The sequence below is a fragment of the Schistocerca piceifrons genome, chromosome 7 (assembly GCF_021461385.2).
Source record: "Schistocerca piceifrons isolate TAMUIC-IGC-003096 chromosome 7, iqSchPice1.1, whole genome shotgun sequence".
NCBI lineage: Eukaryota > Metazoa > Arthropoda > Insecta > Orthoptera > Acrididae > Schistocerca > Schistocerca piceifrons.
Genome location: NC_060144.1, coordinates 220557022 through 220578214, shown reverse-complemented (window position 1 = coordinate 220578214; position 21193 = coordinate 220557022). Strand labels below are relative to the sequence as shown.

The 21193-nt window shown below is 40.4% G+C and overlaps 1 protein-coding gene across 1 annotated transcript in view; it reads left to right on the top strand.

Annotated features, from left to right (window-relative positions):
• Positions 1–21193, top strand: part of LOC124804746 (protein O-mannosyl-transferase Tmtc3) — a 136546-nt gene that overhangs the window by 37640 nt on the left and 77713 nt on the right. The window contains exons 5-7 of the mRNA XM_047265047.1: positions 8628–8709; positions 8812–8911; positions 12418–12533. Of these exons, the coding sequence (XP_047121003.1) occupies positions 8628–8709; positions 8812–8911; positions 12418–12533 (298 nt within the window). The remainder of the gene's footprint in view (positions 1–8627; positions 8710–8811; positions 8912–12417; positions 12534–21193) is intronic.

Below are 21193 nucleotides of genomic sequence, written 5' to 3'. Positions count from 1 at the left end.
GTTACACTCATGATGTAATGACAGTTCCACTCAAATGATTCTGTTAGATTCCCCAACTCTTAAAACAGATTTTTGTAGTGAGCCAATTTTTGTATTTTAGTTACTACTATTACTGCACTTTTTTGTAGTTTCATTATTGTTGCCAGATTTTTTGCATGTGGTGCCAAACGTATGGTAGCTAAGGACTAAGGAGTGCACACAGGAATAGTATGTAACTATCAGTTGTTGTAAACTGATGATAAGACTCTTTAAGTCTTACAGTGTAAGAGTTTAACTAGTTGGCGAAATTCTTATTGATGGTATCTTGGTGTACTCATTCCATTTCAGCTGACAGTCAATATTCACACAATTTTATATATATATGGTGTCTGTTCTTTCGGACATGTCTGAAAGAACAGACACCGTTGATGGCCTGCAGCCGTCTAGAACGAAATTAGAATTATATATTACTACCTTCAGCTGCTGACGGGCGTTGATATATATCAACGGGTACAGATGAAAATGTGTGCCCCGACCAGGACTCGAACTCGAGATCTCCTGCTTACACGACAGACACTTTATCTGTCTGAGCCAACGAGGACACAAAGGATAGTGCAACTCGACTGCAGGGACTATCTCACGCACGCCTCCCATGAGACCCATATTCCCAACTTAATGTCCACACACTACATTTGTAGTGCCCCTGCTCATTACACTCATTACATGTCCGAAAGAACAGACACCATATCTATATAAGTATATAGTTCTGGCAATACTGGCCATGACCTCCTTCTTCAGTGCGGATGCACACATATTACCCAAACTCTTACGGGACTTGACAAGAATGTCTTCCACGAGTAATGAGTGTGTTGGGTAGGGACACTACGAATGTAGTTTGTGGACATACAAGGTGAGAATGTGGGTCTCGTGGGAGACGTGTGTAAGATAGTCCCTGCAGTCACACTATCCTCTGTGACCTCGGTGGCTCAGATGGATAGAGCATCTGCCATATAAGCAGGAGATCACGGATTTGAGTCCCAGTCAGGCACACATTTTCACCTGTCCCCATTGATATATATCAATGCTCGTCAGCAGCTGAAGGTATCAATATATAATTGTATTTCCTAAAAAAAATTGTTTTATTATGCAATCTAAAGAATTATCATATTTATTTAGTGTATTATTTCCTCTCTTTGACAGAAATTCATGGTGTTAATTTTATCTTCAGTTTTAGTTGTCAACAATACTGAGGATTTTATTTGCTTTTTATACCAGGAGTTTTGTCATTTCATCTATAATTAACATGTTTTTCTCAGCTACGAAGAGAATTTTTTCTCCATGCCTAACATTTCTAAGTCACTTATGTATATTAAGAACAACAATGATCCTAAGTTGCTGCCTTGTGGAACTTTTCTATTAATGTATTTTGGATCTGATAAATGTTTTACTAAGTTATTGGATATAAGATCTGCTTCTTAAGAAAAACACTGCTTTTTAATGTGACACAAACATTTTTCAGCACCTATGCACCATTGTCAGTGGGTTTTCTTTATTAAAATCTGTGAAATGTGAATGTGTTTTGCATGATGCCTAATCTACAAAAATTAGGTCTAAAGAACAGTTTCCATTTTACATTCTTCTGCAGGACCATTTGTACATTATCATGCACTGGTAGCATGTCATCTGCAACCAAAAAACAATGTAATAATTTACTAAAAAATTCACTGTGTGCAAGTCCCTTTACTATCTTTATGCCTTGTAACCATTTTTATAAATATGGTTGCAACCATTCATTAGCTACCCTTCTTATTCCTAATGATTCTGTCTTCTCCAGTAGAATTTTATGACTGACATTGTCAGAGACATTTTTTAAATCTAAAAGTATATCTGTTAAGCAGTTCATTATCTGTTGCATGTAGTACCACTTTTATAATCACCACTGATTCTGTACTTCTACTATTTTGGAACCAAACTGCACTGTTCTCGCCTAATTCATTAGTCTTTCTTTCACAACTGGCTACAATTTTTGAGAATGGTGACAGCAGAGATACAGACCTGTAAGTTTCTCTGTCTCTAGTGTTAACTATATGTGGCAGAGGCTTGTTTTAACTACTGTGGAAAGTTACCTCTGCTGTAGGGCTTATTTATTTTGTTAGTTAAGGGAGCTTGCATGCTGTCTAGGCATTGTTTGAGTATAAATACTGGCACTTCATCTGTGTGTGCTGACTTTTATTCTTCTGCTATCTTGACTTCAACCTCTTTCATAGGCAACACCATATTTGTATTTGTTGCATCATTATTTACATAAACTGCATCTGTGTTCCGTAATTTTTATTGTAACTTTTGCAACATTATTAGATAAATATTCATTTTCAAAATTTGCTAGTTTATGTGGAACATTTATCAATTGACACCTGTCCTTTAAGTTGTAATGCTTTTGTTTATTTTTACCTGTTTCCTGTTTTATGACCATCCAGACAGCTCTGCTTTTATCAGCATTAAATATTATTTTGTTAATTGAAGACTTGTTTGCAAAAAAGAATTGCCCTTAAGTAGACCTTTTTGTAATTGTGGTAAAAGTCTAGGAGTTCTGGCTCACTGTGGCTCTTTTTAATGGAAATGAGTGTCTGGAAGAACTTTCTAGTAGGTGGTGATGTCCGCTTGTTATTTGAATGCCCTACTGCTGTGAGTACTTCTGGAAATGTCTGATCAAAATTCAATTTAAGTAGTGTAGCAAACTCTACAGACTTGAGCTTGATATTTTTTCTGAGTACTTTTCCTCCTATATTAATTTTTAGAATACAGTACATTCAAAAAAATCTTAGCCATTTTATTTTGAAAGGAATCTTTCATAGGCCAGCAGTTATGAGCTTTTCCAAACCAGCTTTCACTCATACTGTGCAAATGAGATGCATCAATGATCACTGTCTGTATTTGTAAACACATGAGGAGATGCTTATGCAGAATTTTTAGTTACTCATGTTGCATTGTTAACCAGCCATGCCACTGCATAACTGGGAATGATGCTTATGAGGATGTTATTGATTTATGATAGTGTTCATACTTATGTCTTCACATAGCACTAGTGTACTTTTGTGAATTGAGACTTTATGCATAATATCGGTTGATTTATTGACTGAGACGTCTATACTACCTCAAGGTGATGGGTACACACAAAGAATTTTAGTAAATGCCAATATCTGTTAATTCAGAGCTTGGTGTCACAAAATATTTATGCTGAATAACAATAAATATATCACATGTTACTTTAAAGTATTTAATAAATGCGTGGTCTTTTACTCACTAAGGAAGCCCGAAAATAACAGCTTACTTTTGCTTATGACAATAGTACTATACAGCAGTATTCTGTGATGCATGTTACTGTGCTGTTTGAAGACTACAGTCCGTTTTTAATTTGCTGTACTTTTATTTTTATTGATTGAATTCTTTGATGAAAAGTTGTATCTGTGTGTGTTCCAGTTTTACTTTTCATTGTGTCTTCTTTTATCTTTCTGATATCTTTCTGGGGTGTAGAGATGTCTCTTGTGAAATAAGTGGAAATGTTTCTAAATTGCTGGAGATGTTGAGTAGACAAGGGCACCTGTTGTCTGACTTTATTTCAAAATAGGCTTATTACTCCTATCCAGGACAATGGGTCCTTGATTTGAGCGATGCGAGATTTAACTTCTATACTTTCACTAATCATCTCAGCCATCCTTCACTTGATCCAGACACATGGTGAAACCTGTTTTTTGTGTGTACAATAAGACTGTGTCATCCTTCCAGCTTTTCTACCAGCCACCAGTTCCCAAACAAAAAACTGAAAGAAGAAAAATACCAATATGACCAAGTGAATTGGGGAAGAGGGTGTATTAACAGAACACAAAGGCTTGTTATAGAAACGATTTCGCAGAATACACTGGGAATTCCTGTAAATGTGTCATTCACAGTTTTTTTCCATTCATATATTCCATTTAACAGTGGTACCAACGTGTCTTATAGTGCTACAACCTTACTTGTTCCCCAAATTTCCTATCTTCTGCCTCCCAGCTTGGTCGCTATTTACTGTCCTACAGTTATCCTTATTACTGTTTCTTTTGTGCTCTTGTTCACTATTGTTTACTTCACTTTTAGTTATTTGTTTTTTATTTTTGTCTCTCATGTTTATCCTTCTATTTTTATTTACTTATTTGCTTTTTTTATGTACGTATTTCTCTCTGTTTATTATCGTCCTTCATACGACAAATGAAATGCTCCCTCTGTTTTGTTTATTTGTGCATTAATTACAACAACAATAATAATAACCCCGTGGAGGCCCGGGAAAAGAATAGGCCTCCGGTATGTTCTGCCAGTCGTAAAAGGCAATGAAAAGAACAAACCACTAATAGGGCTATCCCCCCTTTTAGTGTGATTAGTTGGTTCAGGACAGAACTAATGAAGCCTCAGACAAGCGCTGTCATGGTCGGGGACGACGCTTGAACCCTATGCCTGTCCACAATGGTAACGACACTGCTAGCCACACGGAAAATGATTTAAATCCAAATAGAGGTGTTTTGCAGGACATGCTTCCTGCAACCACCCTAGAAGGAAAACAGTCAGAGGATGAGATGGTCTGATGAAGTTAACCGACACTTCATGTTCTGTTATTACCAAGCAACAAGCTTAGGAACCAACACAACTGGATACAGATCACAAGTATACACAACATTTATTACCAGATACCCAGAATTAAAATTTTTAACAGAACAATGACTAGCTGATGATCAGATCTGTGTAATAATCAAAAATAACAGGATACCCTAGTCAGAATTAGAAAACATCAAACAACAAGTACAACAAATACTGGAACAAAATAATGTACAGTCAGAAGAAAAATAAAATACAGTAATGGACTCAAACATCCCAGAGCAAACAAACCGATAACAACACGCATCAATTAAACAATCAGAGGAAAACGAAATCTTAAGACAGCCACCAGAACAAGCACAAATAGAACATAAAGTGACACACATGTTAGATATAGAAGAAAAATTTCAGCTGACATATATAGAATACAAAGACACAAATACAGACATTAGACCATTCTTGCATAGACCACCAAATAACCCACAAGTCAAAACAACAATAACAACTATCAACACAATCATACACAACAAAATAAATGAAAATACAACTATGGAAGAGTTACAACTACTGGTTTATATAGGAGCACTCACTACACTAAATATACACACTAGGCAGAGATCAGAACCAACCAACACACAGAAGAAACCCATAAAACCAGCATGGCAACACAGGCTACAGAACAGAATAGAAAAACTTAGAAAAGACATCGGACAGCTAACACAATTTATAGGAAATGAAATATCAGACAAAAAACGAAAAAGGTTAGGTAAAATCTCACAAGAAGAAACGATAGAGCAATTAGATGAAAAGAAGCAAAAATTACAAGCATTGGCCAAACGACTTAGAAGATACAAAAAAAGTGAAAATAGAAGGCAACAAAACCAAACATTCAACACAAACCAAAAGAGATTTTACCAGACAATAGATAACACACACATTAAAATAGACAATCCACCAAACATAACAGACATGGAAAACTTCTGGAGCAACGTATGGTCAAACCCGGTACAACATAACAGACATGCACGGTGGATACAAGCAGAAACAGACACATACAAGATGATACCACAAATGCCTGAAGTGGTAATTTTGCAACATGAAGTCACCCAAGCAATTAATTCTACGCACAATTGGAAAGCCCCTGGAAAAGATAAAATAGCAAATTTCTGGCTAAAGAAGTTCACCTCAACACATTAACATCTAACTAAATTATTTAACAGTTACATTGCAGACCCATACACATTCCCTGATACACTTACACATGGAATAACCTATCTGAAACCTAAAGATCAAGCAGACACAGCAAACCCAGCTAAATATTCCCCCTAACATGCCTACCAACAATATACAAAATATTAACTTCAGTCATTACACAGAAATTAATGACACATACAACACAGAACAAAATTATAAATGAAGAACAAAAAGGCTGTTGCAAAGGAGCACGAGGATGTAAAGAGCAACTGATAATAGGTGCAGAAGTGACATATCAAGCTAAAACTAAACAAAGGTCGCTACACTACGCATACATTGATTACCAAAAAGCTTTTGATAGTGTACCCCACTCATGGTTACTACAAATATTGGAAATATACAAAGTAGATCCTAAATTGATACAGTTCCTAAACGTAGGAATGAAAAATTGGAAAACCACACTTAATATCCAAACAAATTCAAATAATATCACATCACAGCCAATACAGATTAAGCGTGGAATATTCCAAGGAGACTCATTAAGTCCTTTCTGGTTCTGCCTTGCTCTTAACCCACTATCCAACATGCTAAACAATACAAATTATGGATACAATATTACTGGAACATACCAACACAAAATCACACATTTGCTATACGTGGATGATCTAAAACTACTGGCAGCAACAAATCAACAACTCAACTAATTACTGAAGATAACAGAAGTATTCAGCAATGATATAAATACGGCCTTGGAACAGACAAATGTAAGAAAAATAGCATAGTTAAGGGAAAACACACTAAACAGGAAGATTACATATTGGATAACCACAGCGACTGCATAGAAGCAATGGAAAAAACAGATGCCTATAAATATCTAGGATACAGACAAAAAATAGGAATAGATAATATAAATATTAAAGAAGAACTAAAAGAAGAATATAGACAAAGACTAACAAAAATACTGAAAACAGAATAGACAGCAAGAAACAAGATAAAAGCTATAAATACTTATGCTATACCAATATTGACCTACTCATTTGGAATAGTGAAATGGAGTAACACAGACCTAGAAGCACTCAATACACTTACACGATCACAATGCCACAAATATAGAATACATCACATACATTCAGCAACAGAAAGATTCACATTAAGCAGAAAAGAAGGAGGAAGGGGATTTATCGACATAAAAAGCCTACGTTATGGACAGGTAGACAATTTAAGAAAATTCTTTCTAGAACAAGCAGAAACTAGCAAAATACACAAAGCAATCACTCATATAAATACATCAGCTACACCACTGCAATTTCATAACCACTCCTACAACCCTTTAGATCACATAACATCAACAGATACGAAGAAACTAAATTGGAAAAAGAAAACACTACATGGCAAGCACCCATATCATCTAACACAGCCACACATCGATCAAGACGCATCCAACACATGGCTAACAAAAGGCAATATATACAGTGAGACAGAAGGATTCATGATTGCAATAGAGGATCAAACAATAAACACCAGATATTACAGCAAGCATATTATTAAAGACCACAACAGATAAATGCAGACTTCGCAAACAACAAATAGAAACAGTAGATCACATAACAAGTGGATGTACAATACTAGCAAATACAGAATACCCCAGAAGACATGACAATGTAACAAAAATAATACATCAACAACTTGCCATACAACATAAACTAATAAAACAACATGTTCCCACATACAAGTATGCACCACAAAATGTACTGGAGAATGATGAATACAAATTATACTGGAACAGATCCATTATAACAGATAAAACAACACCACATAACAAACCTGACATCATACTCACCAATAAAAAGAAGAAATTAACACAACTAATCGAAATATCCATACCCAATACAACAAATATACAGAAGAAAACAGGAGAAAAAATTGAAAAATACGTCCAACTGGCTGAGGAAGTCAAGGACATGTGGCATCAGGATAAAGTTGACATTATACCAACTATACTATCAACTACAGGAGTCATACCACACAATATCCACCAGTACATCAATGCAATACAGCTATATCCGAACATATATATACAACTACAGAAATCTGTAATTATTGATACATGTTCAATTACCCGAAAGTTCCTAAATGCAATGTAACATATACCGTACAGTTAAAAGGAAGTGACACTTGATCAAGGTCCGCGTCACTTTCCATTTTTAACCAGACCTAAGGTCTGAGAAAGGAAAGAAGATAATAATAGTAATAATTTTGTGTGGCTCAATGGTCTAGTGCAAGTCTTTCAGTCGGACGCCACTTCAGCAACTTACGTGTCACTAACCTACACCAGCTATCCAACACAGGAAAGGAGACCTATAGTTTAATATGGAATCCAAACCATGTGTTGTTCCTGGTAACTCCTCACGCTATTGAATGTGGTAGGCTAGGTTGAAACACAGATTGAAAAATCAGTAGTCAACTGAGATTTGATCCCATAACCTCTCAGTTTCCAGGCATGTGCTTGACTAGTAGACCAGCAGGCTGACTTCTTTTATTCTGATAATACTGTCATATGTTCTGTTGGTCCGTTAAGCTGGGTATTTTTTCTTCATCCATTTGTTTAGTTACCCTTCTCCTGGTCTGAGTTCCAGAATCCTGTGGATTAGGAATCCTATTTTAAGGATCATACATTTACTTTGGATTTGCACCTACACTATTCTTTGCTCAAAAGTAATTTTTCATGAGTGTACTTTTATACAATGTGTGTGTGTAGTTGTGCTGAATAACAACTTTGTGAATAAAACTGTTACTGTAATTAATGTTATTGTCACTGTTTTTGACAGGATGTGTTGTATATTCTTACCGGAAATAACCAGTTTTGTGTGTGGAATGCTGTTTGCCGTCCATCCGGTACACACAGAAGCAGTAAGTTTGTTTCTAAGTTTACAAATACCACTTTAGTTTTGTATAATGTCAATTACATGCAAAATTATTACAAAGTTTATTGATGAAAATGTAACTTTTCAGGTTACTGGTGTAGTGGGGAGAGCAGAAACATTATCATCAGTATTTTTTCTGGCAGCTTTCATGTTTTATGCAAAGGCTACGAGGAAGAAAAGAGTAACAGGTAATTTTTTCCTATTGATATACCCATAAGTCTCTTGAGAATTAAAAAAGAAATATATTTATTCATTCTTGCAATATTTGTACTGTCATGCTAAGGAAATAAAGATAGAGCACTACCGTTTCAGCCAGATAAAACTTAATGTTTAACTTGGGAGTATGTGTAATTTGAACTATAATGTTACTTTAAATCCGTCTTGATTGCAAATTTTTTTTATTATTCATATGACCGGTTTCGGTTCATTCAGAACCATCTTCAGATCTGTAAAAATAATTATACTAATTTACTATTTCACGAAAGCAAATCTTTTTCATCCTATCTTATCAACATCAAATGTACCAGAACGTACCTGATATTTAAGTTACAGGAGTAACCCGTCCAATTCAGCAACTTTCACATGCTACGTCACATAAAATTGGTTGGCAGAGTGCACGTCATTTATATTAATTATGACACTATTACCGACAGGTGGCGTCTGGTACATTTGTTACATTCCATTTGCACATACTGTATTCAGTATACATATCGTCGGACTTTCAACATTAGCAACAGCTACGAATTTGCCGAGCAAATTAAAGACGTACTTATACCTCAGAATGCGTCACTAGCTTCATTGGATATCACCAATCTGTACACAAACATTCCCGTAAAAGAAACGATTGAGATCATTAAGAACAATCTCCTCACTCATGGTAAATTGGCACTGGGGGAAGTGATTGAACTAGTGGAAATGTTGGAACATGTCTTGTCGTTCAATTACTTTACTTTCAATGGTAAAATTTATCAACAGAAAGACGGGCTGGCAATGGGGAACAGTTTAGCTGGGACGCTGGCTGACATTTTTGTAAATCACTTAGAAAACAAATTCTTTGATGAAAATCCTAATATCGCTGAGAAAATTGTATATTACAGGAGATATGTGGACGACTCCATTTTATTATACAAAGGAGATAAAAATGATATCGAAAACTTAGCACAAAAAATGAGCTCTCAACACCCGAAAATTAGATTCACCATGGAATTTGAAGAAAACAACCGTATAGATTACTTAGATTTAAAACTAATAAAGAAAAATGGGAAGCATGAATTTAGCATATTCAGAAAACCTACGTGTACAGATCTAGTTATCAACGAGCGCTCTTGTCACCCACCGCGATACAAATGGGCATATTTTACTTCGATGGTATACAGGCTACTAAGATTGCCACTAAGCCAACACGAAGTAGAAAAGGAGTTAAGTATTTTAAAACAAGTGGCCGTAGCGAACGGATATACGTGTAAGCAGGTGATGAATATTTATAGGAAGATAAAGAAGAGGCAAATGGAACAAACAGAAGGAAGGCAAGTAGCAGTTAAGAGGAACAACAAGAAAAAATATGTAGCTCTCACTTACAATGGAAGAATTGCAGACAAAATTGAAAGATGCTTTCGTAAATCCGACGTTAAAATAGGGTTCCGAACAAATAACACGTTAAAATTGAAGCTCCGGCACAGAATATGTAATAGGAATAAATTTCAGGATTCAGGTGTATATAAAATCAAATGTAATGACTGCTGTAAACAATATATAGGGCAGACTGGTAGGAACTTTGAAACCAGATTCAGGGAGCACACCTACTCTCAAAACAAAACAGCTTTTGGGGCGCATATGGCTGCGACAAAGCACTCAGTCACGAATATTGAAAACAACTTAGACATCCTGCATAGAGCTCACAAGGGACGGTTCCTTAACATTTTAGAAGAGATCGAAATATACACCCATAAAAATAAAGATCCGGATTTAATCCTCAACGAACAAAGCGAATTCAATCATAACGCCTATTTTAGCATTTATGACGACCTACTAAGATGACAACTGTTGCGTATGGAGATCCAGGCCAAGGGATGAGAGATGGTGCGCGGTGGAGAAGCCGGAAGACGCGTGCAACGCCTGGCGTCGTTGACGGGGCCCTCCTGTGCGGCCCTCTTGCCCGCGGCGATGGACAGCAGACGACTGAGCGGACCGCGGCACAACACCAAAGTGGCGGGAACCACGGAAGCAGACCGTAGAAGAAAACAAGTTCACACCAGCACCATAGATATATAAATCGCCCTATGCCTGTTAGATCGTATAAAAATGATAATTTTACTGTTTTTTAATCCTGACAAGTACAGATTTTAGCTTTGACATCTACATATTTTAATTACATATTTTTAATATAAAAAAGATCTACTGAATACAGTATGTGCAAATGGAATGTAACAAATGTACCAGACGCCACCTGTCGGTAATAGTGTCATAATTAATGTAAATGACGTGCACTCTGCCAACCAATTTTATGTGACGTAGCATGTGAAAGTTGCTGAATTGGACGGGTTACTCCTGTAACTTAAATATCAGGTACGTTCTGGTACATTTGATGTTGATAAGATAGGATGAAAAAGATTTGCTTTCGTGAAATAGTAAATTAGTATAATTATTTTTACAGATCTGAAGATGGTTCTGAATGAACCGAAACCGGTCATATGAATAATAAAAAAAATTTGCAATCAAGACGGATTTAAAGTAACATTATAAAATCACTGATTGCTGTTATCCCATAAGACATTATGTCTGTTTTTGCATAATTTGAACTACCTACACCCGTAATGATTCATCCGTTGCATGTTTTGGACAGCAATTTAATATTTCTCACATTATTGGGTTTCTTTTTCAGTCACTTGCTGCTATATAAATCATCTCATTTTATCACTGCAGTTCCAGTGTTATCTTTCTTAAACACACAAAGTATCATTTCTTTCTCACCTACCTTAATTTGACTCTTCACAATGAACTGATTCTTCCCTTTCTGTCCCTGCAGTAAAAGTTTGCTGCTTTTACATTAGGTCATGGCTACATGGAGAAAGATACATGAGCAACAAAGTATTATAGCTTCTAAGAATTTGTTGCACATGTTATCAGTAAACAGCCTCATGTTGCAAATATGATAAACAACTGTATCTGCCATATTGTCCACTCTGGATTGCTTATGGATGATAAATGTGGGGTTCATAATGTACACTGTAATCCATTAAACTAGAGGAAAAACATCATCTAGTCAAACGATAGAACTGTGATAGCCAACAGCTGATTTAAGTAGCTGCAACTATTACCAGGTTAGTACAAGGTGACTAAAAGGAATCTGGCCACAAAAGTGTTTTCTGCATTTTGTGACTCAGTTTCTTTAATTGCATACAGCTATGCAATGTTGCCAAAGGTGATCTTTTCCAACAGCTACTGTAAAGACCAGTTCTGTTGCTCATTAATTAAGGTAACATATTTTGTGTCAGGCTTGTATGTGCCAGGCCTGTTTTATGTGGGCCACATGGTAAAACTATCATAACGTATTTGTTTTCAGAGATGTTGTTCCTACAGTATTACACCTTAATTTGGAGATGTTACCTTATATTTTGATAATTTACAAGAAAAACATGCTAGATATTTACCAATATCACAGTTCTGTAAGTGATTTTTTGGTATTTGTTCACAGGTTGGCATTCACTCCTTCTGTCAATCTTGTCTGTTGCAACAGCAATGCTTTGCAAAGAACAAGGAATCACAGTAACAGGCATTTGTGCAGTCTATGAACTCATTGTTGCTCAAAAGGTATAGTTGTATGATGTGTTGATATATCTTTAGAATCAGTAAAAATCTTTCAGTAGCATGAACAAATTGTTTGGTATCTATCCTACTGCATAGATAGAACATATTTTATGACCAATCACACTGATAGTAATACAGAACAAGCTGATGGTTTTGAGATCAATGGCAGTGGATTCATAAAGTGAATGGCTAGTCAGAAAAAGTCCAGAGCATAGCAAAGCTGTCTTAAGCATATACAACAGCCCAGCCAGCAATCCAAATCACAAATGTAATACAGTCTAGGTCACAACTCTTGAAGGGCACATAACTAACTACTTCAAAGACTATCAAGAGACCGGCTGGCAAGTGTTGAGTTGTGGTATTTACAGGAAGTCTGCCTCAGCGTATGGCTCCAAATGACATGCTTGTCATGACAGCACATCAAACAGGAGTGAGCTGTGGCAGAAGTATGTTGGTCAAGTATCTGTGACCTGTTCTCCATATTGATACTTGGGCTGAGCACGGAATCTGAATCACTGCATCAGCTTTAATCAGCGGTATTGCTAAGCCATGCGCAGCAGGTTGAAGGGGTGTGGCGTCTCCGCCCATGTAAAAATTTCCAGGCTCTGTGCATTTGCAGGAGTGGACCAGTAGGTGGTGAGCAAGCTGATGTGTGCTTTCCCAGAGTTGGTTGTGTTGTGACAGTGCCGCCACGACAGTACGCACAAACGGCAATAGAGGCGCTCCGCAACTCGGCTGAGCGCGGGAGCGGCACCTAGCCACAAACGGCGCCGGCCGCATGTCATGGCACGGCAGTCGAATAAGAGATACTGAGTTGTTATCATGTAACCAGCTATTGTTCCTAAGTGAGTGTTTGAAATCCACGCAATTATTGGTGATTAAAGGTTATAACACTTTTTGGTGACGAGGATGGGATATTTTCACTGCATTGTGGATTTGTGTGTCCGTGACGGGGCAGACATGGAACAGCTTATGCAAGCACTCATTGACCAACAAACACAGCTGACGGCTGCTGTTCAGGCACAACAAACACAGCTGACGGCTGCTATTCAGGCGTTGTCGACGTCGCTTACTCATCGTCTGTCTTCCTCTTCTTCGCCTCCATTCCCTCCTTATGACAAGGCCGCTGAAGACTGGGAGGATTATGAGAAGCGTTTGCGGCAACACTTCTTGGCTTTCAGTGTTGTCAACGCTCCTATGTGTAAGTCGTTATTTCTATCTTGGATTTCCCCACGGATCTATCAGCTGCTATCTCAGTTAGCCCCTCTGCGGGAACCTGCCTCTCTGTCCTTCCAAGAAATGTGTGACTTATTGTCTAACTATTACTGAAAATCACCCATGTCATTGCCGCCCGCGTGGCATTCTACAGGTGTCGTAAACAGCCCCGTCAATCTTACCGGGCTTGGGCGGCAGAACTACACGATCTGAATAGGAAATGTCAGTTTGTCACAGACACTCATCATGAGTCTTATGCTGATTCAATGGAAAGGGATGCTATTCTACGGCTTTATCCTGATAAAGAAGTTTGGCAACGTGCCCTACAACTGCCAAACCCATTGTTGTCGGAAGTTCTAAGCATCGCTCAATCCTTTGAAGTGTCTCACGCTGCTGGCATGCAAATAGACGCGTGGTGTGATGTAGGTGCTGTACAGTCAACTTTTGACATGGACAATTTGCCTGTTTCACAGGAGAACGAAGATGTGGCGGTGGTTCACTCGCATAAACAACGTCACGTCGGGCCGCAACGCTCGCAGCGAAAACAGCAACTACAGAAGCAGGTTCGTTCCGCACTTCCTTCTTGTCCATGTTCTTTCGTACAGCATGACAGGGCCGCGTGTCCAAAACATTGGGCCACGTGTAATTCATGTAGGAAAAAAGGCCACATTGCTTCTGTGTGTCAGTCCCCTAAAGTTCCTGTCGACGAGGACGAGGCATCGGACATGGATGTTAACTGTGTGCTTTCTCAAACAAATAAGTTGTTTGTTACTGTTCGTGTTCTGGTTAAAGACATTTGCATGCAAGTGGACACTGGCTCTGCAGTAACTCTCATTAATTCTCACACGTATTTGGAGTTGGGGTCCCCTCCCTTGTCTCCAGTTACGAGAAATCTGAGAACTTATAATACACAGAAAATTCCTATCATTGGCCAGTTTGATGCTTCCACTGCCTACAAGTTTGTTGTTAGGCCCCTCACGTTCTATGTGGTGGATCGTGCGGGCACTGAAAACCTGTTCGGTTATGATGCTTTCCAGTTGTTTGGGTTCTCCATTGATGATGATGTGCACCTCATATCTGAGGATATTCCGTATCAACAGCTGGATGGATTGTGTTCTGAATTTTCCTGCGTGTTCTCTGCTGGTCTGGGTTGTGCCAAGGATTTTGAAGCCCACATTACTCTTAAACCTACAGCTCGCCCAAAGTTTTTCCAGGAACGCCCTATTCCAGTGGCGTTGCATGCACCTGTCAAGGCTGAGATAGACAGGTTAACAGCTTCAGGGATTCTCCTTCCTGTTACCTCCAGCGATTGGGCATCGCCAATCGTGGTGGTTTCTAAACGAAATGGGAGTCTGCGATTGTGTGGTGATTTTAAAGCCACTGACAATGCTCAGAGCCTCATTGACACTTATTCTCTTCCCCGTCCTGAGGAGTTATTTACCAAGCTCGCTGGGGGCCAGTTCTTTTCAAACTTGACTTATTGGAGGTGTACCATCAGTTGCCATTGGATGCTTCTTCCAAGGAATTTCTCGTCATCAACACTCCTTGTGGGTTGTATCAGTACCAGCGGTTACCATTTGGCGACACTAGCGCGCCTGCCATTTTTCAGCGGTTTTTGGAATAGCTCACGGCTTCCGCTCCCAGCTGCATCAACTATCTGGTTGACATTGTTGTCATGGGGGCCTCCACTGAGGAGCACTTTTGCAATTTGCGTTCACTGTTTCGGGTTTTGCATTCGGCTGGGTTGAGGTGCAATCTGGACAAGTCACAGTTCTTCCAACCCTCCATTGAGTATCTTGGTTTCCACTTGTCCCGTGAGGGTATACATCCTCAACGTCAGCACGTTGTGGCCATTAACGCTCTACCCCAGCCGTCTACGGTCAAAGAACTTCAGGCGTTTCTAGGCAAGATTGCTTATTATCACAAATTCATTCCATCCGGGGCGGTGGTAGCTCATCCTCTGCATCAGTTGTTACGCTAAAACATCCCTTTCTGTTGGTCCGACGAGTGTGAGCAGGCTTTTGTCCGCCTGAAGGCTCATTTGCAGTCGGCGCTCTGTCTTGCCACATTCCGTCCGGGTCAGCACTTGGTTCTGGCGACTGACACGTCACAGTACAGCCTATGGGCTGTTCTCACCCATCGGTATGAGGATGGGTCGGAACGACCCATCGCCTATGCTTCGAAGACCCTCAATGATGCGCAACGGCATTACTCACAAATCGAAAAGAAGGCGCTCGCTATCATTTATGCTCTAAAAAAGTTCAGCGTTTTTTTGTATGGTTCTAAGTTTCACCTCATCACCAACCACAAGCCGCTGGTCTCTTCGTTCAGCCCATCGGCGTCACTTCCGGATAAGGCAGCTCACCACCTGCAACATTGCTCCTTATACTTGTCTCGTTTTCACTATGAGATTCACTATCGCCCCACAGCCCAGCATGCCAACATTGATGCATTGTCGCGATTGCCGATGCGCCCCGCCCCGGTTTTCGATCGTGATGAACTCCTCTGTTTCCACATTGATGAGGAAGAACGTCGTGCGGTCGAGGGTTTTCCACTTACAGGTTCGCAGGTCGCGTCAGCTACTGCGCGGGACCCGGTCCTGCGTCAGGTGATCGGTATTGTTCAATGAGGTTGGCCGGACAGGACCAAGGGCCGGGCATCAAATCCCCTTCGCAACTACCATGCCTTGTGCCTTCATCTGTCTGTTCGTGATGGTGTTGTTCTTCTGGCCACAGATGGCGCATCTCCACGGATCGTGGTGCCAGCCTCTCTTCACAAAGATGTTCTCAAACTGTTGCATGAAGGCCATTGGGGTATTTCTTGGACTAAGTAACTGGCCGCAGGCACGTTTATTGGCCCGGTATTGATTCGGACATCGCCCACATGGTTGCTGCGTGTGGTCAGTGTGCTCAACAACTGGCTGCACCTCGTACAATGCCCTCTCCGTGGCCTGATCCGGCGCAGCCATGGGAACGGGTGCGCGCTGACTTTGCCGGCCCCTTCCTCGGTACTTATTGGCTACTGTTGATTGACGCCTTCTTGAAGTTTCCGTTTGTTGTTCGATGTCCGTCGCCCACCACTGCGGCGACGACACTGGCTTTGTCCAAAATCTTTGCGCTAGAAGGTCTTCCATCCACGATCGTCACGGACAATGGCCCTCAGTTCTCTTTGCAGGCCTTCCGTGATTTTTGTACTGGACACGGGATTCATCATGTTACAGCACTGCCCTTCCATCCGCAATCGAATGGGGATGTCGAGCGCCTTGTCTGCACTTTCAAAAGCCAGATGAAAAAATTCCTTAGTGATTTTTCCACAGATGATGCTCTGCTGCAATTTCTGAGTTCTTATCGCTTCACGCCTCTGGGTGATCGCAGCCCTGCTGAACTCTTGCATGGCCGCCAACCGCGCACTCTACTGCACCTGCTTCACCCCGTCAGGCCTTGTGCTGTGTCCCCTAGTGCGGGAAAATACTCGGTGGGTGCCGACGTGTGGGCACGAGGGTATGGATCTCACCCTAAATGGATTCCAGGGGTGGTCAAGGCTCTTCACAGCTGCCGGCTTTGTGAAATACGCACGGACAATAGCATGGTTGTTCGTCATTACGACCAAACGCGCCCATGAGTGGTGGCCACGCCAGTGCCACCGCCCCTTCCTTCACCTCCACCAGCCCAAGAAGCCAGTCCTGTCGCTACTGCTGATCTACCGTACATGTTGATGCAGCCGACGTCGCTACTGCTTCCGAGTACGCCGGCACCGGCCCCAGTCGCGACGCCGCCTTCTCCGGGACCCATCTCGCTGGAGCACACTTCCAGGTCCACGACACCTATGGATGCTGCTCCGGAGTTTTCACCCATCATCTTGTCCAGGAGGCACGTTCCACGCATGAGCTTCCGTCCTGGACATTTTCGACTATACTCTCGTGTCTCTCCGCGGGATCTTCTCAGGGCCTCACAAGAGGCCATGGATGTTTCCACACTGTCCATGTCTCCAAGGAAGTGAGTGCTTTTTTTTTTCAAGGGGGGCAAAGTGTTGTGACAGTTCCACAACATTTAACAGTGCCGCCACGACAGTACACGCAAACGGCGATAGAGGCGCTCCGGCTGAGCGCGGGAGCGCCACCTAGCTACGAACGGCGCCGGCCGCATGTCACAGCACGGCAGTCGAATAAGAGATACTGAGTTGTTATCATGTAACCAGCTATTATTTCTAAGTGAGTGTGTTTGAATATCCACGCAATTATTGGTGATTAAGGGTTATAACAGGTTGTCATCATTATACTTGTACTGTGTTTCTGCATTTTGAAGATTCTAACCATCTGCTTGACTTATGCATTGGATGTGGGATGGTAAAAAATCCAAAAACACAAATGCCAAGAATTGAGGGCATTTGTCAGAAACCAAGTTGCAAATATGATGGACAGAGTACAGATTGTAGGTGCTGTGGTAATGATAGCCATATGTGCAACATATAGAAAGTTAGAGAAGATGATGACAATTAGTAACAACATATCTTACCAGAATAACCTGGTGAAATTGACATGCTCTCTTTATTAGTGATGGTCAAGGGCATGTCCAAGAGCTGAAGCATTGTGCCGGTTTGATTGGTTGTTGGCACAGGTCTGGCTATCTGGATGGTGTGCTCTATGGTGGCATCATCACCAAGCCAATACACATGATGATGCACTATTGCTTTCATTCTGTACAGGTCCCTGTACACAGTGTGGAGGGGCTTCAGTATGTAGAGGCAGAGCTTGGGAATAACTAACACTTGGTATTCACAATCATCTGCAGCTAACAGTATGAGATCCTTAGTGATGTTAAGCTTGTGTCATGAGGAAAAGTAGGTATGGCATTACAAGTCAGTGCCCTTAGTCAGGTGCTCCAGTAAACACTGCTGTACAGCAGACAATACTCTGTGGAGTAGTGGATCATGGCCCGTTTCCACTACTACTTTTTGCACTGTAATTGGAAATTCATTAAGGATGTGTTGCTGATTTGCATCTAAGGCAAAACACAGTGCTTCAACTTGTTAGACTCTGCATCTGTGCTGCACGGCAAGTGGGAAGCTGCAACAGCATGATAGTGGATCTTGTAGATATAGTTACTTAGGAACAATGACCACTGCTGCAGCTACTATGCAGTCTTAATGGGAAGTTTTGGACAGGGACTGAACAGTGGAATGAGGGGCTGGTGATCAGTACCACAGAAACACATGCAAAACTTCCTGGTGTCATATGTGATAAGAAATTACTCTTTCTCAATTTGCAAATAATGCCTCTATGTTGTGTTTAATGTTTTAGATGGAAATTCAGTGGGCTTTTTCGTAGCGTCAACATGATGGTTAACAAGGGACTGATCTGAGGTTGTTGCAAGAAGCCTTCAGGCATGCCTCAGACCACAATAGTTTAACACTTTTTTTATACAACTGATTAACAAGATGGGAAATAAATTTTGCATAGTCATTAATTTTGCCCAGGAATGACTGTAGTTCTTTGAAGTTCTTATGAACTGCCAAGTAGTGGTTGTATCCATGATACTGCGTGGGTGTGAGCCCTTATTAACTTAATATACATCCCAGGTAATTGACACAACTCAAAGAAAATGCATTTGTTGAGGCGTCAATGCAGACCATAGGCTTGGAGTTACATAAACACCACCTACAGCTTGTGCAGGTACTGCCCCAATGTGGTTCCAGTAATTAGTAGGTCATCTAAATAATTAACACAACTGGGGATGCCCCAGATGATGTGCTCAAGATATCTCTGAAATATTCTGGGAGCATTTGCAACCCCAAATGGCATCCTGTTATGTGGTGTATTAATCCTTAGATCATCTACAGACAATTGAATTTAGGCATTAGAGAGAAAAATAATGGTTCCCAATCAATTTTGTGAACAATTCCTTTGGCATAGAATTTGATTACAGATCGACATTTTCTTGAGCATTAATGGTAGACTTAATATCAGCACAAATTCTGAGTGATTCATTTGGCTTAAAACTAAGACTGTGGGTGGAGCCCACTGCCTAGACAGTACTGCATATATCACTCTAATACTTTGCAGTCTATGTGGCCCAGCTTCAACTTCTTTGCATATGGCAAAAGTCATTGAATGAGTTCTGCAAAACTTAGGCACTGCTAGTTGCCTCGAGGATATGTAAGTCTGGAACCCTGTTGCACAACCTAACATAGATTCAGACAGTTGTTTGAATTGTGCACATAAAGTATCAAGTTCTGTGAATGGTATCACAGTAGAAACCAGATTCTGAATCTGCACATCAAAAAAATGCAAAAATGTTTTAAGTCAAAAATGTTAATTGTCAACCAAGAGTTGACTAGTGGCAAGGTTAGTTGCCAAGCTACATTTTTACACATAGCTTGGAGTAAGATCTGACCCCACAGTGGGATCGACTGGCCATTATACGTTACCACTCTGTGCTGAGGTAGCTTAGCTGTGGGGGAGCCAATGCAGAGGTATGTGTCCTATTTATATGAGACACAGCCAAGACAGTGTCCATGTGTAAACCCACTGTCACTCTGTTAATGTCCAGTTGCATTATGAGCCTCTGCATCCCATCTGCTGCTGCTGTGGGTACTTGCAAGATAGCATGCTGTATGCCAGTATTGTTGACACATGCCAAGGAAAACATTTACTAGGTGCTCCAGTTTGCGGCATGCAAAACAAGTGATGTCATGAAAAGGGCAGTGATGCCATTGATGCCATGGCCTGCAATCTGGACATAATTTGATAGCACAAACTTTCCTGGGACTCTTTGACAGTGACAAGGAGGAAACTGTTGCTTGAGACTTTGGGACATGCCAGCAGCAAACAAAACAATTCTATTTTGATGTGTCTGCTGACAATGAGGATAGTGGGTCATTAATTACAGAATTCCGTGCCACCATATGAATGGGTGCTTGGTATATCGGATGATGATGTTGACTGGAAGTCATAGAGCACAGTGGGAGCTAATACTCCCAACAACATCAACATGAAAGAAATCGTGAAACGTAGCTTACATTGATACAGTTATTTCATGAGCTTTGGCAATTTTTGGCACATTGCTCAGGTATGGGTCAGATGACTATAAAGCATTCACATTAACTTCTCTATATGGAGCAAGATGTGTAATAATATCATGAATTAAGGTTTCTGCACACAGTGCATCACATTGCTTATAGGAAAAATCACACAATTGTACCAAGCTTTGCAAGTCAGCTGCCCATGCTGCATAGGACTGTGTACATTGCTCAATACACTGATTAAACTTGAGATTAGTTGCAGTGCTGTGGATTAGATGACCATAATATTCAGTCAGTAACAGAAAATGATGCGCCTTACATTGAAGATCAAATTGACGGAAATAGATGTTCCAACTCTTGTTAAGAGCAAGGTAACTGGTTCGTGGTGGGGGGAGGGGGAGGGGGGTTATGAATGGGGCAGGGGGGAG